Below are 27829 nucleotides of genomic sequence, written 5' to 3' on the forward strand. Positions count from 1 at the left end.
GGTAACACATTGAACAAAACCACCAAGCAGCTTGAGACTACAAAAGAGGAAAACCAAACAGCTTCAGAGACATCTCCTCTGTTAACAGACAGAGACAATGACAACTGAGGAATGATTTAGCTGTTTTGATTTGAGAGAGAAAATGGACAATTCTCCAGATTAACTGGTTTCTTTTCTGTTATTGAAGTGTGATTCTCCCAGTATGATCAATTGTCATGTCACATCAAGATCAACGTATTTTTAACTGAACATAGATCATATGTTCCTATGGCCCAAGATGTTGTGCCGACCTTTTAACAACTCTAAGATTATTCTGTCTCCTCCCTCCCACGTAGTCCTCCAATTTTTTTTCAATCCAAGTGCTTATCCAAAAGTCTCTTAAATGTCCCTCATAAATTTGACTCTTATGGGTAGTTTATTTGTTGCAATTGCTGCAGCTTTTTGCTGTAAGACTACAGATAATCTTTTGATCGTTGTCAAGGAATAAAAGAAGCTGAGTGTTTCTGTTCCTCTGTTTTGAACTCACTTTTGGGATTGATGCTCGTATATTTACAAAAGTGTGTTTTACAATCCAAAAGGACTTGTCAGGTAAATATGCAATGTCATGCCATGACATAGCCTTAATACTTCAGATGTCTTAGACACTACGTTGAAGTATATTTGCTTTTAGTGGTTATATGATGTTACTCTTACTAGTTCTGATTTAAGAGAAACATTTTTATGCAAGTGGGAGAGAACTGTGTGTATATCTGTTTGAATATATTTTTCTAATTCAGGAGTGCACTTGATTTTACACAAGATAAACATTATTGAATGGTTTTATGAGCAGTTTGGTCAATCTATGCAATAATGTTTGTAAGTAAATATTACACTAAAATTAGAGAATTGTCAATATATATGCTGCTTTGATAATAAAATTCTTCCATTTCAGAATCCTTAATTTCTACCCTCATTTTGTTAATGGGCTTCCTATAGTTTATGGTCTGCTGATGTGTCCTTATCTTGGAGACCTTTTTGTCTTTAGCTGAGAAAGCAATCATTTTCATGACTGCTTTTTGTTTCTCATTGAAATAGTGGACAATTATTGGTATCTCTTGAAGCACAGAAACAAATGTGACATACTGAGTTTCCTCAAACTCCCAATGAAATGTAGCCACTGAAGTGCCTTCTTTGTAATTGCAACAATATGTTGGACCCAGGATAGATCCTCAGAGATGGCGACAACGAGGAACTTAAAACTGTTCACTCTATCCACTTTTGATCCCTCAATGAGGACCGGTGTGTGTTGCCTCAACTTCCCCTTCCTGAAGTCCACAGTCTATTCCTTGGACTTACTATTGAGTGCAAGGTTGTTGCAACATCACTCAACCAGCTGATCTGTCTCACTCCAGTACGCCTCCTCATCACCATCTGGAATCCTCCCAACAATAGTTGTGTCATTGGCAAATTTACAGATGGCATTTGAGCTGTGCCTAGCTACAGAGTCATGGGATTAGACAGAGTAGAGCAGTGGGCTAAGTATGCATCATTCAGGTGTGTCAACGTTGATTTGTCAGCGGGGAGGACATGTTATTTCTGATCCACACCTGTATAAGCTGTCCCTACAACCTTGCACTGTGGACACTGGATGAAGGACAGTGTTTTCTTCATTGAGTTAATCACAGGGGCATTTGATGTTTACCTCAGTGTACGGATGTGGCAAGAGTACAGAACAGAGAGCATAGAGTCCTGTATTCGCACAACTATGTAAGATGAACCTCGCCAATGACCACTGCATACATTTCCAGAGCTTCTTGGCAAATGTATATTCCAGAAGGAGATGGACCAGATTTCATCCTCCTACTCCTTGCTGTCATAACAAAGGCTGTGTATGGTGGGACTGAGGAGCCAGCTGCACATGAAGAATCTCTTAGCGAAAGCCTTCAAATTCAACCCCGTCCATCTGGGTGGATGTAACCTGGGGTTAGCACCATGGATGTAATCATGACGAAGGTACACTGTCTCTACTTTGTGAGAAGTTTAAGGAGATTTGATATGATATCAAAGACCCTGACAGTCTTTTACAGATGTACAGTGGTAAGCATTCTGACTGCATCATGGTTTGATGCTACGGAAAATCCAATGCACAGGAAAGCAAGAGGTTACAGAGAGTAGTGGAGTAGTGCTCCCAGCTACTTCTGTCAGAATCGAAATCATCCACAAGCAATATTTCTGGGGCGCTCACCATCCAGGCTATGTTGTCTTCTCAAAGCAGTCATCAGGCAGGAGGTAAGGAGTCTGCAGACCTTAAGGCATAGCAGCAGAATTAGGCCACTTGGCCCATTGAGACTGCTCTAACCATGTTAGTAACTTTCCTGTAATACCATGGGCTCTTAACTTGATAAGCAGCCTCAGGTTTGGCACTTTGTCAAAGGCCTTCTAAAAGTCCAAATGTAGAACATTCACTGCATTCCCTTTATCTATCCTACTCGTAATCTCCTCAAAGAATTCCAACAGGTTCATCAGGCAAGATTTTCCCTTAAGGAAGCTGCCAACTTTGTCCTATCTTTTCCCATGTCACTCAGTACTCCACAAACTCATCCTTACCAATTGGCTCCAACATCTTCCAAACCACTGAGGTCAGGCTAACTGGTCTATAATTTCCTTTCTGCTGCCTTTCTCCTTTCTTAAAGAGTGGAGTGACATTAAACCAATACTAATAATTGACTATTTCCCCTCACAGAAATGAAACAAAAATTCTCTGGGTGCCCTTCTGGTAGACTTGTTACATGAATGAAACTCCATTTTCTCTCTCCATCACTTCTTGCTGCTGCAATGTTTTTTCTTGGAAAAGAAAAAGTTGAAATTAAGTCATCTGGTGCCTGGTCCCTTGCAATGCTCCTACCACTGAAGCAAACCATGGTAAGCACTGGCTGCATGCATCACTCACATTAATTGGAAGCTAGTATGTTTGATGAGATCAATCATGGCTATGATCTCTGTACCCATTCTAACAGCTAGTCTAGTTTAAATTAGCTTTGCTGTACTTCCCATACTCAGTAACCTTTCCCAGTTTACATTAATGTATAAATCAGCCAACACTGCCATAATCTGTACTGACCATTAGCAAATTTATATTATACTTGAGGCTCTAAAGGAAAAGGTGTAAAGCGGGGTGACTGCTTGCAACATTGGTTTTATTGGCATTGAAATCTCATTATTTCCCATTTGTCTGAGTGCTTCCATAAGCAATCTTCTATTCCAACATCTTACATTCAATAAGCCACAAAACCTAGCAAAATGGAAATTTGATACTAGCCCTCACAAGCGGGACTGTGTCTAGGAGTCATATTTCCTGCCAACCCAGCTGAAGGTTTACATTTGCCTTCTTATCCAGCTTATTTTCTGGCTCCAGTCAGACCCAGATTGAATTTCTGTTTACGTACCCAGGATAAGCTATGACCAGACTTGCGTGTTCATCAGCATTCATTCCAATCTCCACCTCCATTACATCCACCCACTGGGTAAAAGGTTATAGAGAGATAAGATAAAATAGGAGCAAAATCAGGGCATTCCATCAAGGCTGATTTTCCCTCTCAACCCCATTCTTCTGCTTTCTCTCTGTAACCTTTCACATCCTCACTAATCAGAAACCCATCACCCTCCACTTTAAATATGCCCAATGACTTAACATGCACAGCTGTCTTTGCCAATACCTTTCAGAGACTCACTACTCTCTAGCTAAAGAAACTCCTTCTCACCTGTTCTAAAAGGACAGCCTTTAGAGTTTGAGGGCTGTGGCCTCTGAAACCTATTGTGGGGGAGTCTGGGACCAAAGAGATTTTCCCCAACCAGCTCTTCTAAGCTCTAGCAAGCAGAGCCTCAGCAACAAACTCTCCCAATATATTAAGTTCTCACTTCCAGACCTATTAATTCAGGAACCAATTCAGGGATGGTGTTTGGCTGATCAACTATAATTTCTGTCAGTAAGCATCATACCTTCAATGAGCTGGAGCTCCCTTGTTTAAAGTTGTATGAAGAAATTTCTAAAAGGCTTATAGAATTTCCTGCTTCCCCTGTTTTGATGTTGATCACATACTGGGGCAAAAGAAAAATGCTTTTGAGCAACAAATGGCTTCTGTAGAGCCTCAATATCTCAGCTCAATAGCAAGGACAGATCTCAAGTTCCTGTTAGCACCTAATTGAGGTATGTCTATTGTATCATCTCATCTACTTGGGACTTAACAATATGGCAAAAAAATACACTAAGATGCTCTACATTAAGACAGTTGAGACAATCTTTAGTTTTGTATTCCATTGCCCTACCGCTAGCATAGTCAAATCCTCCTCAGTGCTCAAGCCTTAGTTTTGAGGACTTGTGCACAAAAGGTGACACCATACTATTGGCAGCTCCAAGCTCAGCACTCACTCACTTTTTCCCACAACCAAAAGAACCGCGTTACCTTCTCCCCGATATACAACATCGACCTGCTGTTCATGTCACAACTTGCTCTGTGGCACTAGCAAATCTAACAGCCAGGCTCTGCAATTCATCCAAATTTGCTTCAGATAGAGAACAGAGGTACAGCACCAATCCCTGTAGCACAACCAGCTGCAGATGCTGCATGTCAAATTACATTGCTCAAGAACTCAGAAGGTATAACTTTTGCTAAAAATATTTCCAATCTCTCCCACCTTGTTTTAAAAGTAATGCACATACAAAACTCAAGATGCCATTTCAGGCAATTCTTGAGATGGGAAAATAGCTAAAGAGACTTTATTTTTAGACCCCAAACATTGTCATGTTAGATGTGTTATGTCGGTTCTTAATCTTTAATTGCACTATGGAAAGTAAAGGAAATGCATCACCTGTGCAGACCTAGGAGCTGAAGTCAGCAACTTTTAAAGATGCCCTCTGTTGATTTACATCCAAATCAAAAACAAATTGAGAATCAAGTTTACAAACACCAAAAAGAAAAATACAATTTTTATTGAGGTAATCTTTTTCTTGGCCACTGCCATCCAGTTATCTGCACCTTACAGATGGCTGAATTCAAAATACAAAAACAGCTCTTTCATTAGCAATAACTAACATACCATGAGCACACAACTTGAGTGAGTTAAAGTATCCCAAACTCTGCTGCAGCTGACCTCATTGGCACTAATAGGAGCATGACAAATTATTGAGTTTTGGATGGAAGAGAAATAACATCTTTAATACATTTGTACCATCAAGACTATTTGGAAAAGTAAACAGGATCAATATAACAATCTTTCAGCACATCATTAACTTCTGTACAGATGTGGCGGTCATTTCAGAATATCCTGTATAATTATAAATACTTCAAAAGAAACCATGGCAAAGCAGACAAAGATTTTTTCCAACCTGTTGCAGGAATAAATATTTCAGAACTAAATCTTCCAGTTTACATGCATGATTAGCAGGAGTATTTAAACTGTATTCACAACAGTTTAGAGACAAACTAAGTTGCTTACAATGTTAATCATGCCAATTAATCTTATGAAAACAATCTAGATTTCGCACAGCCTTGCAATCTTGGTGAACAAAGGCCTATTGTTACATGATTTATATGCATTTGATCAGTATGTAACCAGTTAGAACCCAATAAATGTAACCATTAAAAGAACAGGTAGAGGACATGTATAACCTTGAGGCTCAACATACAGTAGTTATCAATATCTTATCTGGAGAACAACTTTAATACAAATAAATCACATTTGCAGAAGGTACAAATTTAAGTTTTAGAATACTTCAGAAACAATAGGCCAGAAAATTCTGGTTGAAATTAAATGAGCAGCTACTTTGGTGGGGGGGGGGGGGGAAGGGTGGGAACACCTTTCTTTGAAAGAGAAAAGACAAGGAAAATGCTATGCAAATCAAATGCCATTCAGCAAATATTCTGGGCACAAGTGTACACAAGGTGACGCTGTGTTCCAAACAGAATTTTGGAAAGCTGGAGTGGATTCACAGGGCATGGAGAATCCCTAGAACAATGAAAGCGTGGATTTACCACCAGGAGGCTGAGTGACCTTGTTGTGGGATCGTGGGCGTGGACCCAGATGAGGTTCATGATCATCCACTGTAGGCTCCTTTGGTTTCTCTTCTTCCTTCTTTTCACTCTCTTGTTCTCCTTGCTCTACAGCAACAGTGCAAACAAAGTGTTATTTTTCCTCCCTGTACTGTCTTTTAATTGGTTCTTTAAATAAACTTAAATCTTGAATTAAATAAACAGTTTATTAACATGTAGATTGAAACGGTGAAATGCACCACTTGTATTAAGAACCAACATACCCAGCGGTGTGCTGGGAGCAGCTTGCTTGCGTTGCCACCACTTCTGGCCCATCAATCTTGTCGTTTAAGCTCAAAGCAAGATGAGTAGATGAAAGACTAAAAAAAAATTATACAACTTGTGCATGCCCACTGGTATTTATTGTCGACCTTTCAAACACACTTTCTTACAGTGAGTAGTAAAATACACGTACTAATTCAAGACAAACCACAAGATTACTTATTCCATTATATCATGGATGTTTCATAACCAAGTCTGCTTCTTTTCAATTGTTAATCACTCTGTGACCTCCCGAACCATAGGGTCCATAGGGTTTCCATGACAAGATACAGAAGTAGATTGCCAGGTCTTTCTTCCACACAGATACTGCTGCTGTCCAGTTGGGACCCGGCTGGGTTTGAACTCAGGACCATCTGCCTCGCAGTCCAGTGCTGATGCCACTACACCAGTAGGTGGCCCAAGTCTGCTTCATACAATCTAGTAAATTTCAGTCACCACTAGTAAATTTCAATTCCAGATTTATCAACTTGTATTTAAATTACTCATCTTCTGTGTTTGAACCACTCATCTGTTAAATAGCCCAGGGCTCTGGATACTAGTCCAGTGATTTAAACATGCCACTGCACTCAAAGAGTGGCCTCAAATTCTCAAAACAGAACCCTAGAGCACAGTACAGGCCTTTTGGTGCACAAATGTCATGCCAACCTTTTAACCTACTCCACAATCAAACTAACTTTCCTCCTTCACAACCCTGCATTTTACTATCCTACTCCGAGTGAAACATCCTCCAAGCTTGGGGAAAAAAAAATCCCTGGTGCACAATTCTCAACACAGCAGCAGCATTCAAGAGTACTCCCAACAGTCACAAGGGAACACATTAAGACATGCATGAACAGGGGTAGTGCAAGATCCCAAACACCCAACCACCTCTTCCCCATCAGGTAACACCTGCCCCACTAAATGGGGTCTGCATTTCGCAGACAGAGCTCAACAGAAACAGCAAAACTACAGTGGAACAGGTCGTTCACAATCCTAAAGTGCTGTCAAAATGAAATTTATGCTCAAGTCTCACCTTTCACTTCATTTTCTTCATATGCAGAGAATATGTTGGCATCCTGCTTAAAAAATGTACGTATCAAATTAAGGTACTGTAGCACAAGAGTATTGAAAGAACTGAAGCTTCAGTCAGTTTATTCACAGAAATAATTTTAATCTTGATTTAAAAATACTAGTAGATTTGCCCAATACAAATAAAGGCTCAACTGGTCACCTTTGATTGAAAGGCAAGGTTCAATTTATTTTGCTCCAGGCTGCCCAGGCAACAATGAGAGATATTCCTGCTGTACACTACTCACTTCACCCAGAATCCGTCCGGCACTATTCAAAAGTTGTATTATTGATACCGTTTTATGTGATGAAAACCACAATTAACTGAAAATGAATTTTTAAATTACTCAATAGCACACAGCAATATGATTGTTTAAGCAATGTTGTGTATTGAAATTTGACTTTCAGATTACAGCAAAATCTTAATGATTTGTAGTAAATATTTGAAAGTTGACAAGCATGTTTTGAAACTTTCCAGCAAGCATTGAATAAAAGTTAGCATGCTTATGAAATGTACCTTTGGTTTGTTTGGGTGAGTACGAACTGCAGTGGGAGGAGCCGGCTCCCCAAAGACCTCAGTACTTCTCCCACCAGCTGGAATGGTGCTTTGCTGGGAAGGAACAGGACTGGGTTCACTGAAAATCCCACTGTCTTTTCCACCTCAAAAAGATTTAGCAAGATGTTAAATCAATGTCTAGTTTATAATCAGAATCAGATTTATCATCACCGAATCAAATTTGTTGTTTTGTGACAGCAGTAAAGCGCAAGACAAAAAAAAACCACAAGAAGTTGCATTGAAATAGTTCAAGAGAAATTGCGAAGAAGGTTTACGGACAACTCAGAATCTGATGGCAGAGGTTATGAGCTATTAGAGATGTTATAAGATCAAAATAGCAAGTTTATGATTTAGAATCCATTGCGTTAAAAGGTGGGAAATAACTTGAGTAAAGAAATTAACAATGTCTTCATCAAGGAGTCCAAATACAAGTTGAAGTAGGGCATCCTTTTTGTGCCCTACATTTCCATAATAGTCCAAAATGAATGGACTGAGGAGGATTTGTAAAGGGAATGAGGAGTTCAAAATATACCACTGCCAAACACTACTGGTACTTAAAATCCTGAAGTGTGGAAAGGGGGAAGTATCCAAGTTAAAGCAGCAAGAGCTTCAGTATTTACAAACAAGTTTTCAACTGGAGTAGGGATACTTTAGACACACATATGCAATTATTTTTACCGACCCTCAGTGGTTAGTACTGAACATGCAAGGCAGAACAGTGTGATTAAGTAACAATGCTCAGAAGTCCATTTGGGGTGCTGCTGCCCCTCTCCAGGGAGTGTCCCTTGTTCAGGCTCAGTATCACTGACAAAAGGTCAGGAAATTTGTTCTGTGCTGCACTCAACATGAAGGACAGTGTGAAATAAAATTCCATTTGTCTTCCTTACCTGGAGGATTGGATCTTTTTGGCACAGAGATTTCTTCTGGTGGTCCAAAAATATTAGATGCCATCTTGTGAGGTTTGCTGGCTGGTTCTTCAAGGGCACTAAATATGTTGCTAGAGCCACCACCGGGTGGTTTAAGCACTCGGCTAGCGAGGAAAAGGGATTCATTAATATGACACAGATTTTCCATTTCAATTAACCTCTTTCTGTACAAGTGTAACTACATCCTTAAAATTCATTACAAAAACAAATACCCATTGTCAATATTAATTCTCATTTTAGCATGCTTGAGGCCACTGAATCTCCACTTTGCTTCAACTCCTTTGAGCAGGGGTTTCCAACCCTTTTTATGCCATGGACCATTAAGAGGTCTATGGAGCCCACGTTGGGAACCCCTGCCCTAAGAGGCTGTTCAATGGTTCAGAGAAACAACCATCCTTCTTGCAAAAGAAAGATGTTCCATATTAGAGAAGAATTTTATACAATTTGTTTTTTGGACCAAAAAATTGATGTATAGATGAAAATATTATTTCTCAAATGTACTGCTTAGCTCCCAGATCACCTGTTTGCACAAGTTTCCAATGTTTCATTGGACATTGGAACACAGCTGATACAATTTACATCCAATAAAAATAAATCGAGGCTCATATAGCAGGCACACACTTCACTTTTCCATAACCATCCTTACCCACTTAGAATTTTCCACAAGCTTATAAAGCCAACTTTACTGGCAAATTCTGCAACTGTCTTGCCCATGGGGGGGGGGGGGGGGTGCTGGAGTGTTCACTATACACAAAATTAAACAAATTCATACAAACATTTCCATGAATTTAAACGCTCACCTCCAAGATGAGGAAATCTCAATATTTAACACTGCAAGTGTTTTTCTATTTTCAAACAGTTGTACTGTTCACTAAACTGCAATACCTAACCAACCATCCCCTCCCTTTTAGTGGATCTCCGAGTTACTAATTTTCACTCCAGTGCTAATATTACCCCCAGGCAGGACTGGGCGAGGGAGAGTAGTTTGGGAGCTGGCGTGTGGTTCATGCTGGCCTCTGCACTGCCCGCTTGTGTGCCATCTCAAATCCTCTTCCACTCTGCTGTGGTAGGCCACCAGTTCCCAGGAGATGGTGGAAATATTGCTTCCTTTTTCTCTGCCCTCAGAATCCATTTGAGCGTGCATCAGACAAATAAAACAGCCAGCCTCCCAGAGTTAGAAGCACAATATCAGGGAGGTCTTGATGGGAGAAGTTGCCAATGTTGGAGCATGGATTTGGAGAGTTTTGCATCTGTCATTGGCTGTTGGTCGTCAGTGCAGAGACACATGAGTAGGTTGTCCAAGATCAGTTGCCATGGAGAGCTTTGGAGTTTCTTTGCTTCAAACCTAGTGTAAATGAATCTTCTCCTACTGCTATCCCTAGATATTAGTGATTATTTGTTCCTGCTCTGGCTTTGTGGATTCTGAGGTGATGCTAAGCCAATGTGGGACGCTCAGATTTTTCCCCCACAGTCAAGAAAACTAATTGTGAGGTAGCAGGATCCTTAAACTATTTACACAACATGTCATGTGCTCCCCAGTGCATTGAGAACCTGAGTCAATACAGTTCTGGCTGATACTTCAAACTAGGTCAAGCAATGCTGTGAAAGGTCAACCGAAATGAAGCCTTCTCCACAGATGCTGCCTGACCTGCTGAGTACAGTCGGCCCTCCTCATCCGCGAATCTTCCAGCACTTGTTGTTCGAGCATGTACAGACATTTTTCTTGTCATTGTTCCCTAAACAATGCAGTATAACAACTATCTAACATAACATTTATATTCTATTAGGTATTATAAGTAATCTAGAGATGATTTAAAGTATACGGGAGGATGTACGTGGGTTATCGTGGATTGGGATCGAAAAAAAAAAAATCAGAAGTTCTTTTACTAAGTCGGAACAGGTACATCCTGTATTATTTAGTGTCAGTTAGTCAAACGTTTGTCTTAGTATATAGTATATATTTTACCTTTCTATGTATACAAAACACTTAAGAACGCATGTTTCCTCGCCGGGCTTAGGAACAGAAGTTATCGGGACTCAAGACAGATCACTCTTAAGTGCGCTCTCCACCATGCTGGGTTGATGTGGAGGATCAAAAACCCAAAACCCAATAATTAAACCACTGCATTGCTTAGTAATGATTGTAGCTTTCATCTGGGCAGAGCCTTTTTCACTTTATTCTTTAAAATTGTTCCGATCATTGACCGATGTAGCCCAACACTTTTCCAATGACCGATGGCGTTTCACCTCTTTCAGTAAGACAAGTTAAATAGGGTCTGAGGTTCCGCTGGGTCCTAAGATCCACCGCATTGAGACAGGTTGAACAAGGGACTTGAGCATCCGCGAATTTCAGTATCCGCGAGGGGTCCCAGAACCAATCCCCCGCGGATAAGGGACAGCTGACTGTATTTTCAGTGATTTGTTCTGATTCTGCATTACACTTGGTTTTTGCTATTCAGAAATGACTAGTTTCCAAGACAACATATTGTCCCTTAATTGAAACCATGTAATATTACTTCACCTTTGTCAATTCTGACCATTTGTAAACAATGGTCAGCTTCCATGTGATTGGAATCAACTCAAGCACAGCAGCTGTGTCAGATACAGGATAAATTGCTTACTCTTCTCACCCATCCTGGTGAGTGGATTCACATAGGCATAGAGGATTTTGAGAGAAGTATATGGTTTATAGAAAAAGGACTCAAGTTTTGAAGGGCTTCTGAGGTCTGGATGATAATTGGAAGGCACCAACATAGGTGATCATTTAAGAGGCACTGAAACATACTTAGTAAAGAAGTATTCCAAATAGGAGCAAGGATTAAATTTGCCATATACATGAAAATTTATTAGGAATTTGATGTGGTGCTGGTCAGGCCATGACATGCAAAAACAACAAATAAAGATTGTATAAAGATAAAGCTTGGGTTAAAGTATAGATATAGATTAAAATGTGCATAAATATCATTTATAATGTAATCACCATTATAAAAATGACCTGCTTACAGTGCTGTGACAGGGTAATAGTACGTGTGGGGGGCTGGTTAGAATGGTTGATTAGATTAACTGCCAGGGGAAGAAATTTAAGAAGATGTGAAGTTTGTATTAATAGCCTAACATACTTTTCTAGAGGTAGTTTTTGGAAAAGGCAGTTAGAATAGAACTTTGTCGTTGCTTAAACCAAGATTGTGGTGCTTAGTGCAGACGGACAAAGGTCAGCATGGATACAATAGACCAAAAATGTACATTCATGTTGTATGACCAACTCCATGACAAAACTCCCCACCTGCTACAAAATACACCACAATTTGGATGTGACCTTTCTTCCAAGTGTAAAGAGGGATTCTTCTTTTTGTTAACTAGCAGGAATGCTAATTTACTGATAACGAGAATGGTATTCCTTTGTAAACCAAATGGGGATTAATGTTCTTTCTTCTGAGTCTGTAAGCTTTTGTTGACGGGCTTTTGGGCAGATCGGCGCGAGGGGGTCGAGAGAGAGGACGCAATGCTCTAAGCTGGGTGAGGATCGGACCCCAAAGGGGGGTCCGAGGCCGGGAGATTCTCCAAGGGGGGGGGAGGGGGATGAAGCTAGATGTGCTTGGTTGACCACTCGGAGGGTCCTGAGCTGTTTGGAGAGTCGAGGAGTTCGGAGGGTCCTGAGCTGCGAGTCGAGGAGTTCGGAGGGGATCGAATGGTGGCCAGAAGACTTCAGTAATTGAGCTCCAACGGCTGTGCACGAAGTGGTTTGGACTTTGATAAGTTTGGCGCCTTTTCTTTAATTTTCTCTTCATATATACTGTATCGTTATTAATCACTTAGTTATAGTAACCTTTATAAATTGTACTCATTTAATCGCATATGGTGTACTGTCTGTTTTTGGGCGAGGCGGGGACATCACACAGCATCCACACCAGCTGATTACCCAGTTTGGCGGGGCCGAAGGCTGCTCCCCCTAGACGAGAACGAGCTGAGCGAGCCTGAGGCGACCCAGGGTGTTACACAAATCTAAAGAAATCTGTCTTAAAAGAAATAAACCCCATGCCAAAAACTGAAGAACAATTTTAAAATGTGACAGCAGTCCAAATGGTTTCACTTCACTTCTGTTTTGTTCTTGGAATATCTGCCGCATTTCAATAATACTTCTCAAAGCTCACAGGCAGTGGAACAGCAAAATTGATAGTTAAGATTGTACAAGTTAATTAATATGAAGTGACCAGCAAACTTAATGAAACATAACATCACTAAACTGGTTAAAGGTTACTTCAGTCCCTATCAATTAAATGTACAACCTTCACTAAGGATAACTTCAATTCGAGCCACCCCAATTGAATCAAATTGACTTTATTAGAAACATAGAAAACCTACAGCACAACACAGGCCCTTCAGTCCACAAAGCTGTGCCAAACATGTCCTTACCTGAGAAATTAACTAGGGTTACCCAAAGCCCTCTTTTTCCAAGCTCCATGTACCCATCCAGGAGTCTCTTAAAAGACCGCCTCCACCACCATTGCCGGTAGCCCATTCCATGCACTCACTCTGTAAATAAATTTACTCCTGACATCCTTACCACTTACATCCTTCATATAGAAGAGTAAAAATCTTTACATCATGTCTGTGTAAATGTGCAATTTATAATAAATATTATGTACAACAGGACAGTCAATATAATAAATACAACTGTATCAGCATGAATTAATCAGTCTGATGGCCTGGTGGAAGAAGCTGTCCCCGAAGCCTGTCGGTCCTGGCTTTTATGCTGCTGTACCATTTCCCAGATGGTAGCAGCTGGAACAGTTTGTGGTTGGGGTGACTCGGGCCCATTTACGGACCCGTCTCTGTAAATGTCCTGAACAGTGGGAAGTTACATCCACAGGTGCGCTGGGCTGTCCGCACCACTCTCTGCAGAGTCCTGCGATTGAGGGAGGTACAATTCCCATACCAGGCAGTAATGCAGCCAGTCAGGATGTTCTCATTTCTTGGGATGTTTTCTAGAAATTTCTTGGGATTTGGGGGCCCACACCAAACTTCAACTGTCTGAGGTGAAAGGTGCAGTTGTGCCTTTTTCCACCACACAGCCGGGATGTATAGATCACGTGTGATCCTCAGTGATTGATGCTTATGCTGAGGAACTTGAGCTGTTCACCCTCTCAACCCCTGTTCCACTGATGTCAATAGGGGTTAGCCCATCTCCATTCCTCCTGTAATCCACAACCAGCTCCTTAGTTTATGCAACAGAGGGAGAGGCTGTTTTCTTGACACCACTGTGTCAGAGTGATGACTTCCTCTCTGTAGGCTGCCTCATTATTTGAGGTAAGTCCAATCAATATAGTACTCGTCAGCAAATTTAATTAGCAGACTGGAGCTGTGGGTGGTGACAGAGTAAAGGAGGGGGGTTAGAGAGGCACCTGTGTTGAGGGAAGAGGTGAGGGAGCCCATTCTTACCACTTGTTGGTGATCCAACAGGAAGTACAGCATCCAGCTACACAAGGCAGGATGAAGACCAAGGTCTCTGAGCTTCTTGTTGAGCCTGGAGGGAATTATGGAGTTGAATACTGAACTGTAGTCCAAGAACAGCATTCTCACATGAGCATCCTCCTCCAGATGTGCACAAGCACTGTGTGTAGAGCTGTCTGCTTCACCTGTCGATCAGTTGTGTCGGTAGGCGAGTTGTAGTGGTCCGGTGTAGGTGGTAGCATGCTGCAGATGTAGCAAGTCTGCTTTTCAACTTAGAGGGAATTCAGAAACTCAGGAGAAAGTTCAGACTATCATTGTAGCACAAGGATGACTCTAAATGAAAAAGCAACATCTTCCAGGTACGCAAACACCATTTCCAGCTGAGGCAACAATCGACTCATACTCAGAATACTGCACTTAGTACTCAATGTGGTCAACTCTGCACAGATAAGAGTGAACTGCATTGATAGCACTTGTACAGCTCAAAGGTGTCCGAGCTTTCTGCTGCTTGTCAATAATTACACTGGACAACAATTTTTTGAAAATGTTACCTCTTCAGGATGTTTTTGTTTACCACTTGAAATGGAACACAATTTCAAACTACTTGTATCAAGTAGGAACTGAGAAATATTGGAGTATAAAAGTTGCATTGTATGCTGTGTAACCAAAACTATGTAGTCAGCTTTGTGTTTGCTATTTGCTATGCATGTATCCAATTTAGTAGGAGAATGAAATCTCTGCATTGTCTCTGTACTACTGAACACATCAGTGCCAAATAAGATAATGGCGTGTTAATGAGAGGTAGCTAAGAGATATAGATTAGAACATGATTAAGACAATGGGGAGAAACAATAGTGGCTGATGTATTAGTGATACGCAACTGTAGACCGATTGGATATGCTAATGCAACTAAACCAGGAGATTGCTATATAAAAAAAATGGACAAGGATCGGTGGGCAATCAGCGACTAGCTCAATGACTGTCTCAGCTTTGATTTGCAAATTAAAGTATTACTTCTTGAAGAATCTTCTGCATCTCCTGGTCGTTTGTGGGGCACAAGAAACCACGACAGAATCAAGTTAACTTTCATTGAATATGTGTTAATCGCATAGCGGTGCTGAAACTTAACAAAAGTTCAGCTAAGCTAAAAATGATACAATAGACAATAGATGCAGAAGTAGACCATTCGGCCCCTCGAGTCTGCACCGCCATTCTGAGATCATGGCTGATCATTCACTATCAATACCCAGTCCCTGCCTTGCCCCCATATCCCTTGATTCCCCTATCCATCAGATATCTATCTAGCTCCTTCTTGAAAGCATCCAGAGAATTGGCCTCCACCGTCTTCCGAGGCAGTGCATTCCACACCTCCACAACTCTCTGGGAGAAGAAGCTCTTCCTCAACTCTGTTTTAAATAACTGACCTCTTATTCTCAATCCATGCCCTCTGGTACTGGACTCTCCCAACATTTGGAACATATTTCCTGCCTCAATCCCATCAAATCCTTTAATTATCTTAAATATTTCAACCAGATCCCCTCTCAATCTCCTCAATTCCAGCGTGTACAAGCCCAATCTCTCCAATCTCTCTGCGTAAGACAGCCCTGCCATCCCAGGAATCAACCTAGTGAATCTACGCTGCACTTCCTCAATTGTCAGAATGTCCTTCCTTAAACCTGGAGACCAAAACTGTACACAATATTCCAGGTGTGGTCTCACCAGGGCCCTGTACAAATGCAAAAGGACATCCTTGCTCTTGTACTCAATTCCCCTTGTAACAAAGGCCAACATTCCATTTGCCCTCTTCACTGCCTGTTGCACTTGCTCATTCACCTTCATTGACTGGTGAACTAGGACTCCTAGGTCTCTTTGCATTTCTCCCTTACCTAACTCTACACCGTTCAGACAATACTCTGCCCTCTTGTTCCTGCTTCCAAAGCAGATAACTTCACATTTATTCACATTAAATGACATCTGCCAAGTATCTGCCCACTCACCCAGCCTATCCAAGTCTCCCTGTATTCTCCTAACATCCTCTTCGCATGTCACACTGCCACCCAGTTTAGTATCGTCAGCAAACTTGCTGATATAGTTTTCAATGCCCTCATCTAAATTGTTGACATAAATCGTAAAGTGCTGTGGTCCCAATACAGAGTCCTGTGGTACCCCACTAGTCACCTCCAGCCAGTCCGAGAAACACCCATTCACTGCTACCCTTTGCTTTCTATCTGCCAACCAGTTTTCTATCCATGTTGAAACCCTGCCCCCAATGCCATGAGCTCTGATTTTACTCACCAATCTCCTATGTGGCACCTTATCGAATGCCTTCTGAAAATCTAGGTACACAACATCCACTGGCTTACCCTCGTCTAACATCCTTGTTACACCCTCAAAAAACTTCAACAGATTAGTCAAGCATGATTTGCCCTTGGTAAATCCATGCTGGCTCGGCCTAATCCTATTTCAGCCATCTAGATGTGCCACTATTTCGTCCTTAATAATGGACTCAAGCATCTTCCCCACGACTGATGTTAGGCTAACAGGGCGATAGTTCTCCGTTTTCTCCTTCCCTCCCTTCTTGAAAAGTGGGACAACATTAGCCACTCTCCAATCTTCAGGAACTGATCCTGAATCTAAGGAACATTGGAAAATGATAACCAATGCATCCGCAATTTCCTGAGCCACCTCTTTTAGAACCCTCGGATGCAGACCATCTGGACCCGGGGATTTATTAGCCTTCAGTCCTACCAGTCTACTCATCAGTTTCTTTCCTAATGTCAATCTGTCTCAATTCCTCTGATATCTTATGACCCTGGCCCATCCATACATCTGGGAGATTGCTTGTGTCCTCCCTGGTGAAGACAGATCTAAAGTACGCATTAAATTCTGTTGCCATTTCCCTGTTTCCCATAACAATTTCTCCCAATTCATTCTTTAAGGGGCCAACATTGTTCTTAACTATCTTCTTTCTCTTCACATAGCTAAAAAAGCTTTTGCTATCCCCTTTTATATTCCTGGCTAGACTGAGCTCATACCTGATTTTTTTCTCTCCGTATTGCTTTTTTAGTTAAGATCTGCTGTTCCTTAAAACTTTCCCAATCATCTGTATTCCCACTCATCTTAGCCCTGTCATACTTCTTTTTCTTTAATGCTATACAATCTCTGACTTCCTTTGTCAACCACTGTGCCCCCTTCCCCCTCTTTGAATCCTTCCTTCTCATTGGAATGAACTACTTTTGCATCTTTTGTATTATGCCCAAGAATATCTGCCACTGCTGATCCACTGTCTTTCCTGCCAGGGCATCCGCCCATTTAACTTTGGCCAGCTCTTCCCTCATGGCTCGGTAGTCTCCTTTATTTAATTGCAACACTGACACCTCTGATCTGCCCTTATCCCTCTCAAATTGTAGATAAAAACTTATGATCACTACTTCCTAATGGCTCCTTTACTTCAAGATCACTTATCAATTCCTGTTCATTACACATCAAGTCCAAAATAGCCTCGTTCCTGTTTGGCTCAAGCTCAAGCTGTTCCAAAAATACATCCCTTAGACACCCCACAAACTCCTTATCCTGGGGTCCAGCACCTACCTGATTCTCCCAGTTCACCTGCATGTTGAAATCTCCCATAACGACTGCATTACCTTTAGCACATGCCAATGTTAACTCCCTAATCAACTTGGACCCAATATCCACGCTACTGTTTGGGGGCCTGTACACAACACCCATTAGGGTCTTTTTACCCTTACTGTTCCTCAGCTCAATCCACACAGACTCTACTTCCCCTGTTCCCAAGTCACCTCTTGCTAAGGACTGAATCTCATTCCTCACCAACAGGGCCACCTCACCCCCTCTTCCCATATTTCTGTCCCTACGATAGCACATATACCCTCAATTCCCAGGCCTGATCCCCTTGCAGCCATGTCTCCATTATCCCAACAATATCGTAGTTCCCCATTTTCATCTGAGCTTCAACCTAATCTGTCTTATTTCTGACACTACGCGCATTCAAGTATAGAATTCTTAGCCCATTCCTCCTCTCTTTGCTTAAAACACTGTCTACTGTACCTAACCCAGCTCCTTGAACTTCCATCGGGCTAACTGCACCCTGAATTTTGATGACCTTCTCAAGATCACCCAAACCTTCTACACATTTAACTCCATGCTCCTTCTGACCAACCCTCTGGATCTGGAACCCTGCCCCCTGCACATCTAGTTTAAACCCCCCCGAGCAGCACTGGCAAACACTCCTGCAAGAATGTTAGTACCCCTCCGGTTCAGATGTAGACCGTCCCTTCGAAACAGATCCCAATGTCCCTGGAACAAAGACCAATTATCCAAAAACCTGAACCCTTCCTTCCTGCACCATGCTCTCAGCCTCGTATTAATGTGCATAATCATTCTATTCTTCGCCTCACTCGCACGTGGCACAGGTAGCAATCCCGTGATTGTCACCCTGGAGGTCCTGCCTTTCAGCTTCACTCCTAACTCCCTGAACTCTCTAAGCAGGACCCCCTCACTCACCTTACCTACATCGTTGGTCCCTACATGGACCACTACATCTGGGTTCATGCCCTCGTTCTCAAGAATAGCCTGCACCCGATCTGAGATGTCCCGGACCCTGGCACCAGGGAGGCAACATACCATCCGAGACTCCCGATCTGCCCCCCTAACTATAGAATCCCCTAAAACTATCGCTCTCTTCTCTTCCCTCCTCCCCTTTCTAGTTGAGGGTTCAACTTCTGTGCCAGAGGCAGGACCACTACAACTCATTCCTGGTAGGTCATCCCCATCAACAGTATCCAGTACGGTATACTTATTGTTAATGGGAATGGCCGCAGGGGTGCTCTGCTCTCTCTGCCTGCTCCCCCTGCCTCTCTGGACCGTCACCCATCTGCCTACTTCTTGGATTTTTGGTGTGACTACCTCCTGATAACTCCTATCTCTGCCTCTGCCTCCCGAATGATCCGTAGTTCATCCAGCTCCAGCTCCAACTCCCTAACTCGGGCTGATAGGAGCTGCAGCTGGACGCACCTCTTGCAGGTGTGGTCATCAGGGACAACTGTGTTGACCCTGACTTCCCACATACTGCATACGGAGCACACCACTGCTCTGACTGTCTCCCCCATACCTGAACTGGATTGATAGAATAAGTCTAAAAAGCACCTAGCGACCTTACCTTCTTCCCCTCAGTGAGCAATCACACAAGCTTACCGAAGCCCACTTAGCCAAAGCCCACTTAGCCAAAGCCCACTTAGCCAAAGCCCACTTAGCCAAAGCCCAGGACTCTGCTTCCACGGACTCCGCTGCCTGCTCGACGCTGCCCGCTCTGAAAAGAAGTCCTGCCTTTTAAAGTGCGCGCTCGACGCTGACGTCACTCGCGCCTGCGCAGTTCCCCCCCCTCCACAGGTATTGACCAGGTAGGCTTAAATCCTACCTACACGGTCGTATTCTCTGAGCTCCCAGCTGAATCACAAGCTGTAACTTGCTCCCGATTCAAATGACCACTCTGAAAAGAAGTCCTGCCTTTTAAAGTGCGCGTTTAAAGTACGAGTTTTATTTGTACAGTCAGCCCTCTGTATCCACGGGTTCCACATCCGCGGATCAAAAATATTCCAGGAAGCTCCAAAAAAAGTAAAACTTGAATTTTCTGCGTGCTGAGGACTACACTTAATCCACACGAATGAAGTGATGTGTAGGCATACCTTGGTGTAGCCTCCCGTCATCTCACTGATCCTCAGTCTCTCTTCAGCACTCATCGTTTGAGCATTGTTCACCTCACATTATGTTCATTCGCTACTTGTATTGTGTGCACCCTTTGTTTCTGTGAAAAAATGGCTCCTATAAAGCAATTAAGTGGTCAAAGCAATTCCTCAAAGGCTAAGAGGGAACGTAAAGAGCTATCTCTCGCCGAGAAAATAAAAATCTTGATTCTTTTGAGAATTGGCATGTTGCTTGCCAACGTGGGCTGTAAGGCCAGTAAGAATGAATCGAGCAGTCGCACAGTAAAGCGGAAAGAAGCTGAAACTTGTGGAAGTGTTAGTGCTACCCTGACAACAGCAAAACTGGTCTCTCTGGTTCGTGATAAGGTGTTTGCAAAGACTGAGAAAACATTAAATGTGTGGCTAGAGGACACGTCACAGAGGCATATCCCTGTTGATGGCAAAATTATGCATGAAAAAGCACAGCCTCTCTGAGCACTACTGTGACGGGGCTGAGGAGAGCGAGAGCAAGGAGTTTAAGGCTAGTAAGGGATGGTTGCCTAGATATGTAAAGCACTATAGCCTTAAGAACTTAAAGATCACAGGAGAATCAGCTTTTGCCAAGGCAGCAACAGCATTCCCAGAGGAGCTCAAGAAACTCATAGAAGAGAAAGGTTACCTTCCAGAGCAAGTCTTCAATTGTGATAAAACGGGCTTGTTCTGGAAGATGCCCAATCATACCTACATCCATGAGTGCCAAGCAGGTCCCAGGTTCAAGGCCTGGATAGATAGCTTATTCTGGTGCTGTGTGGCAATGCAGGTCACATGATCAAGCCAGAACTCATCTACCGAGCAAACAATCCCCGGGCTCTTAACAACAAAAAAAATTGCCTGCCTCTGGTCTGGCAACACAAGGCTTGGGTAGTGGCCATCTTGTTCTTGGAATGGTTCCACCAGTGCTTCATTCCTGAAGTGAAGAAATACCTTGAAGACTAGGGGCTGCCACTCAAGGCTCTCCTCATAATTGACAATGCTCCCGGCCCGATCTCTCTGCTTTGCCAGCGATGTTCCTGCCTCCTAACACTACATCACTGCTGCAGCCACTTGATCAAGGTATCATCAAGTGCATTAAGGTGACTTACACCCACCTCACCTTCGGGAGGATTCATGCTGCCCTTGATGCTAACCCTGACTACAGCATCATGGATTTATGGAAGAAGTTCACAACTGAAGATGCAATTGTGCTTACTGCAGAGACTGTAGATGCCCTAAAGCCTGAGACGGTCAATGCATGTTGGAAGCCACTATGGAGTGAGACAGTCAATGATTTCAGGGGCTTCCCCACTATTGATGCAGAAGTCAGGGATATCTTGAATGTTGTAAGGTAAGTTGGTGGGGAAGGCTTCTCTGACATGACTGAGGAACACAGAGCATAGAGAAACCCTAACCAACGAGGAACTCGAAGATCTGCTGAAATGATGCAGAAGATTTAGAGGAGGCACAGCCATCAATTTGGACACTTGAAAAATTGCAGCAGTTTTTCCAACAGGTGCAAGTGTTAAAGAATATGATCCTCGAGTGCGATCCTTTGATGGAATGAAGCCTCCGCGTCACCCAAGGGATAACAACATGCCTACAACCACTGCAAGATTTGTTTGATGATGCAAAGAAAAAGAAACAGCTTCCTATAACGATGCTTCCAACTGAACCATCTGCAATTGTGAAGCCTTGACCTTCAACGCTTGAGAATCCTCAGCCCCCAACCTCCACGGATCCTGACTTTAGTATTATTGAGCCTCCACCAAAGCATCATTATTCCCTAAACAAGACAGTGTAACAACTACTTACATAGCATTTACATTGCATTAGGTATTACAAGTAATCTGGAGATGATTTAAAGTATACGGGAGGATGGGCATAGATTATATGCAAATACTATGCCATTTTATAAGGGACCTGAGCAGCAACAGATTTTGATATCCGCAGATGGTCCTGGAAACAATCCCCTACAGATACCGAGGGACAACTGTACTGTGTCTCACTTAAGAGACCAACAATAATCAGCCAGCATTGATGATTCCAGTTGCCCTGAAACCATTTCTCCATGACCGAAATCCTGGTGAAACCTTTCACTATGCTCATCACTGACAGCACCAAGATTTTCAGGGAAGTCTAAATGGGAATGCAGAAAATGAATCTTCAGTGACATGTTGCACTTCATAGTTTTGTATGCTTGAAACATGTCAACCAGCTGTACATAGTTGATGCTCTATAGTTGCCAAGAAAATTTTCAATAACCCTGAATGCCTTCTATGCGATTTTCTCTGGTCCCACTAGAAGTTCTTTGAATTACCCATCACTGATGACCTGTGATTTGTGGACCAACAACAAAAAAAAATGTCTGCCTTAATCTTGGCATCTGTTATTCTGTGAAATGTGTCTCATTGAAATCCTACAGAAACTTATAGATTTTCTAAAACCTCATCCTGCCATGCAGCATCTACCTTGCCTGAGCATGCCTGGACAAGATAGAAAATTCATTACTATTCATCCAACTTCCAGACTTATTTCACACTTTTGATCTTCTATACAACACAAATCCAAGGAGCTGCAACTCAACTTGGCCACTTGAAACAAAGCATTCTTCAGGGCATTATATTCTTCAATATTGACCATTCAATTATATCAATTTCATTGGTAACTGGCTATTCCAACTTTGTGTCTACAGTTTGTGTTCACATTTCTTCCCCTCCTCTCTCTTAGGCAATTCAGTTTTCATTCCTCACCACCTACTCTCTTCATCCAGGCATGTCTCAGCACCACCTCAGCTCACTCAATTTCTCCTTGATGCTACCTTCCAAACCAACGTTTTCACCAACCTCTATCCCCTTCTCCAACAATTCAACTTTAAAAATATAAACTCCATCATTAAGGATGCCCAATCTTGGACGCGATCTCTTCTTGCTACTTTCACAAGAGATACAAGAGCCTGATCAACATTGTTAAGGACATCTTCCCCTCTACCATCAAATTTCTGCATGGCCACCATTGCAGCATTCTTTTTGTCACCAAGAAATTTCTGTCTTATACTGCACTGCTCCAAAAACAAATTTCACATGTCAGTGATAATAAACCTGTTTCAGAAATCTGCCAGTTCTGACACAAGGTCAGTGTGAAATTTTATATGCATTTAAAATCAGAAATGTAATGTGACCAACATGCCTCCTCCCTCACCATTTCCATTCATTCTCACCTTGTCACCTTACCTGTCCATCACCTCCCTCTAGTGCTCCTCCTCTTCTCTCTTCCATGGTCTTCTACCCTCCATCAGATTCCCCTTCTCCATCCCTTTATCTCTTTCAACTATCAGCTTCCCAGCTGCTTATTTCACTGCTCCCATCTTTTACTTCCTCTCCTTCCCCACATTGCTCCAACCTCATCTTTTTCTCCTAATGGAGTCTCAGCCTCAAATATCATCTGTAATCTTTCCATAGATGCTGCCTGGTCTGCTGAGTTACTTCAGCATTGTGTGGCTTGGATTTCCAGCATCTGCAGATTTTCTTTTTCATGCTAAGAAACATAGTCCTTGACAAGATTATCAGCTCTTGTAGAAGAGTTGCATTAGTGTTTACTATACCCACAAACATGAAGCAAGCCTGGCATTTTCAGAATAAATACTCCCTATCCTTCTGAATCCAGAGATGCTTGCATTAATCTTAGAGTTTCAACATCTAGGTTAAGAGTAACAGTTCTCATCAACAATCAGAATCCAACCATGAGGCTTCCCTTCATTTACAAAATTCTTACAAAGGCCCCAAACTTACAAGAATGTCAGTGTGACAATTCAATCACTTGAAAACATCAGCTACAGCTCAGTTAATAACACTCAATCAGTTCAGGAGCTTGGCGGTCAAACTCAAGACAAGAACTAAAAATCTAGTTTAATATTTTGGAACTGATCTGAAGGAACACTCTGATGGCACCATGTTAACAGCCCATTCTCAACCAGGTAGGATACCCTATATGTGCCCCCAACCACCCAAAAGTTCAGGAGATATTCCCAGCCTTTTGTTCATTTACTCCTCAGCCATGTCAAAACAAAACAAAACAAAAACAGAAATGCTATACACAGAAGTTCAACATCCTTAAACTAATGGGGGGGGGGGGGGGGGGAGGAGAGCGAGGAGAGAGAAGAGGAAGAGAGATACAGCAGCCAGTAAAAAAAAGCTATGAATTCATACTTTGAAACATTCTGAAAGATACAAGGCATTAAAAACATCAGATGACCTTCACACACAATAAGAAACTCAGAATACTGTTATTACATCGTGGTGGCAAATACCAACAAGTACACCCCCTCCTCCCCGATAATCCATTGGTGAACATCTGCAGTGAAGCACGTGGTTATTCCTAATCAGGATTGCTCAAAAGACAAGACTCATTTATCAAGGTTAGCACTTGATTAATTATTATTAATCTATTACCCAATCTATTATCAACTTTGCTCAAACATACAAATCAACCCCATTGAGCCCTGTCCATCATTCGGTAAGACCAAGGTTTTGGACACATCCTCAACTTTGCATTCCCATTCAACTATACAACCTTCCAGCCCTTTGCTGTCGGGTAGCGAGCCACCTTTCTCTAAAAGATAGGGAAAGGCTGTTTCAAGTGCCATTTTAAGGAAGAAACTTCACAACACGAGGGGGGGGGGGGGTGTGAGGAAGGAGGAGAAAAATCACTAACTTAAATGGTGACCATTTTAACGGTCATCCTTCTTTTATGGTCTCCATTCCATGTCCGGACACGAGCTTTTTTTAAACCTACAGATTCCTCAACTATCTTGATCATCTTCTTTCACCCCCCATCTCCTACAAAATACTATTCCTTTTTCTCAATTCATCTCTGCCACATCGGTTCCCAGATTAGGTTTCCCTTTCCAGAACAGATTTCCTGTTCTTTCAAAGAATGGGGCTTCCTCCCCCCCACCCCACCATTGATGCTGCCGTCACCAACATCTCCATTTCCTGTACATCTACATTCATCCCATTAACCCCCCCCCCCACTTTTAACAGGGATAGAGTTCCTCTTGTCCTCACCTATCACCCCTTGAGCCTCCGCATCCAACACATCACTTCCTGCAACTTCAACCAGCATCAACAGGATCACACCACCTAACACACCTTTACCTCTCCTCCCCCCCCCCCCACACACACACTCTGCAGGAACCACTCACTCCACGATTTCTGTGACCATTTGTTCCTCCCCACGAATCTCCCTGCAAACACACGCACATTCACCCTCCTCCTTTACCTCCATGCAAAGCCCCAAATAATACTTCTAGGTGAGGCATCACGCCACCTCTGATCTGCTGGGGTCATCTATTGTATCCAGTGATCCTGATATGGCCTCCTCCATGGTGGTGAGACCTGCCTTAAATCCGTTGGGGGTGGGGGGGGGGCACCAAAAGCACAACTTCCCTGCTGCCATTTTGATTCCAACACACCCGTCCATTGCCTCCTCTTTTAGCACACTCAGGGTAGAGGAACCATTCTCTGCGTCCAACTTGACAGCATGGATATCAATTTCTCCTTCCAGTATGTTTTTATTCCTTCCCCCTTTTGTCTATTCCCCGCTGGCTTTTTAACCTCCCCCTGATACCCATACTTCTTCCCTTTCTCCCATGGTCCACTCTCCCCTCATCAGATTCCTTCCTCTCCAGACTTTTACCTGGCTCATCCACCTGGCTTCACCTCGTCCTCTTCCCACCCACCCCCACTTCTAATCCGGCATCTTCCCCCTTCCTTCTGAAGAAGGGTCTTAGCCCAAAACATGGATTGTGGATTCATTTCCTGAACTGCTGAGTAACTCCACAACTGTGTGACCCTTTTGCTGAAATGATCGTTGAAAATGAAGCATTTTGTTTGTACTGATCGAAATAAAATTCCATTCAAATAAAATTCCATTCATTCTTTTTAAGGGAATGGCTACTAGCCCCAGATTCGTCCACAACAGGAAACATCTTCTTCACGTCCACCCTGTCGAGATTGAAGCAGGTCTTATATTTCAATCAAGTAGTTTCCCGCCAGGTTGAAAGCAAGTATAGACTGAATGGCTCCACGGGCTCAACTGCCCTTTTATCCACGGAAGGAATGACAAATAGCACCAGGACAGCGAGCCGGAAAATTCACTTTCTACCTCCCTCCGCGCCTCAAGAATTGCTCCCATTTTCATCCTGAAGATTTAAAAGGTTCGAGGTCAACTTCAGAACGGTTGTCCGCAAATTCAGACCATCACAATGACCCAGCAGCGCCAGACCAGAACTTGGGCAATGCCAACCTTATCTAAACAAGGTGACAGCAACACACGTGCAGAATTCTCGATCCTAACCGTGCACTTTCGTCTCCTCGCTGTTCTTGAAGGCCGCCGTTGCCCGTAACAAACACAGTCGTTTTTCAAATGCCAGAGATTCCAAAGTTGAAATGCCCACGACCACACATACATAGCAGACAGCAAGAATGTGTTGGGAACTCGCCATTAGATGGGTGACAAGAGAACCTTAAGCCCACGATCTCAGTGGAGGTGGCGTGCTTTTGTGAATACTGGGGCGCAGCGACACTCTACAGGCGGTATATGAAACGCATTATGTGCGACTAGTGATTAAAGCGAATTACACACAGGAGGAGACGCAACGAGCTCATACACCGCGGTTGAGTCACCGCCCTTAGTTTGGGCCAAAGGGTGGCGCCACTTGGAGAGGGAGGAAGGCAGCGGCCAGTAAACTTCGAGAAAATTCGGATAGGGACCGGACTATATAAGGCCTCAGCTCTCGTTTCCGTGGATATACGCCGTGCTTTCGGCCTAACTTCCCGGGGAACTCCCTGGGTAGGGAGTCCGCCACTGTCGGATCTGGGTCATCAAACACGTTCTGCTCTTACCTGGAGTTGGGTCGGTTCTCCAAACCCTGAAAAGTACTGGTTGAAGTCATGCTGCTAAACTACCACCACTCTGTAACTCTTATCCGAGCGCCTGCGGACACAATGTCTAAACCGCCCGCTCTACTCTAATCCTTTAAAGCCGGCTCGGAGAAACTTCTTCCCCGTGGTGATCAGTATAACCCCGCCCTCAACTGGCTTGTTTCACTTTCCATTGGATAGTTCGCGAGCAGGAAGCAAATCCTACTATACGATTGGACCATTTCCTCTTCAATTAATGACGGCCGCTACCCAATTAAAGTTTGGTATTGATCGTTTCTTGTCAATTAGTCCCACCCATCCAGCACAATCTGCATTTGGATTGGGTAATTTCGAATCCGGTAGCGTTTCTTTGAAGTAGCACAATGACTACTAGTTATCGATGAGGAAGTAACGTTAGACGCATATTAAAAGAAAATTTTCATAGTGCTCTCATGTGCCTAATGTTGCTAAAACTGTGAATTTATCATAGTTCTATTATTATTTTAAAAGAGGACCCTTTTTTGTATAATATACCCGCGATTTTTTATAATCCGCGCCAAAGTGTACATGTGCTAAAACCCAATAAACCATTGAAAAAAGTAGACATGTAATCAGATCGTATAACTAAGCGAAAATATTTTTAAAAACACTACAAATTGAATAAAATGTAGAAAAATTTAAAGTCACTGTTAAAGGGGAAAAACAGAATAGAAATGGTAACAAATTGGAAAATCTTTACATCTTATGCTGAAAACATCCCAGTGCAAGCAGTTAGTCAGGCAAATAGTTTGTTGGCCTTTACTGCGCCTTAATAATACCAGTATTGCGTGGTTTTCATCTC

The 27829-nt window shown here is 42.7% G+C and overlaps 2 protein-coding genes across 10 annotated transcripts in view; one reads left to right on the forward strand and one right to left on the reverse strand.

Moving 5' to 3' along the window:
- LOC132399176 (major facilitator superfamily domain-containing protein 1-like) overlaps nt 1-5611 on the forward strand; it is a 67673-nt gene extending 62062 nt beyond the window's left edge. For all 7 annotated transcript variants that reach the window (XM_059979264.1, XM_059979259.1, XM_059979262.1 and 4 more), the window contains one exon: nt 1-5611. In XM_059979264.1, the coding sequence (XP_059835247.1) occupies nt 1-108 (108 nt within the window). In that variant the 3' untranslated portion in view covers nt 109-5611.
- LOC132399179 (jupiter microtubule associated homolog 2-like) lies at nt 4954-27156 on the reverse strand. 3 transcript variants are annotated; one of them, XM_059979281.1, is made up of 5 exons: nt 26971-27156; nt 8841-8983; nt 7915-8057; nt 7363-7405; nt 4954-6137 (listed from the first exon to the last, which is right to left on the reverse strand). In XM_059979281.1, exons 1-5 carry the CDS (start codon nt 27018-27020, stop codon nt 5986-5988), a joined length of 531 nt encoding a protein of 176 aa, XP_059835264.1. In that variant the 5' UTR covers nt 27021-27156; the 3' UTR covers nt 4954-5985. The 3 variants fall into 3 exon arrangements, with proteins under 3 accessions (XP_059835264.1, XP_059835262.1, XP_059835261.1); XM_059979279.1 differs by having other exon boundaries at nt 7363-7408; XM_059979278.1 differs by lacking the exon at nt 7363-7405.
- Nucleotides 27157-27829: the final 673 nt, after the last annotated feature.

Source organism: Hypanus sabinus, chromosome 9, assembly GCF_030144855.1.
Source record: "Hypanus sabinus isolate sHypSab1 chromosome 9, sHypSab1.hap1, whole genome shotgun sequence".
NCBI classification, from domain to species: Eukaryota; Metazoa; Chordata; class Chondrichthyes; order Myliobatiformes; family Dasyatidae; genus Hypanus; species Hypanus sabinus.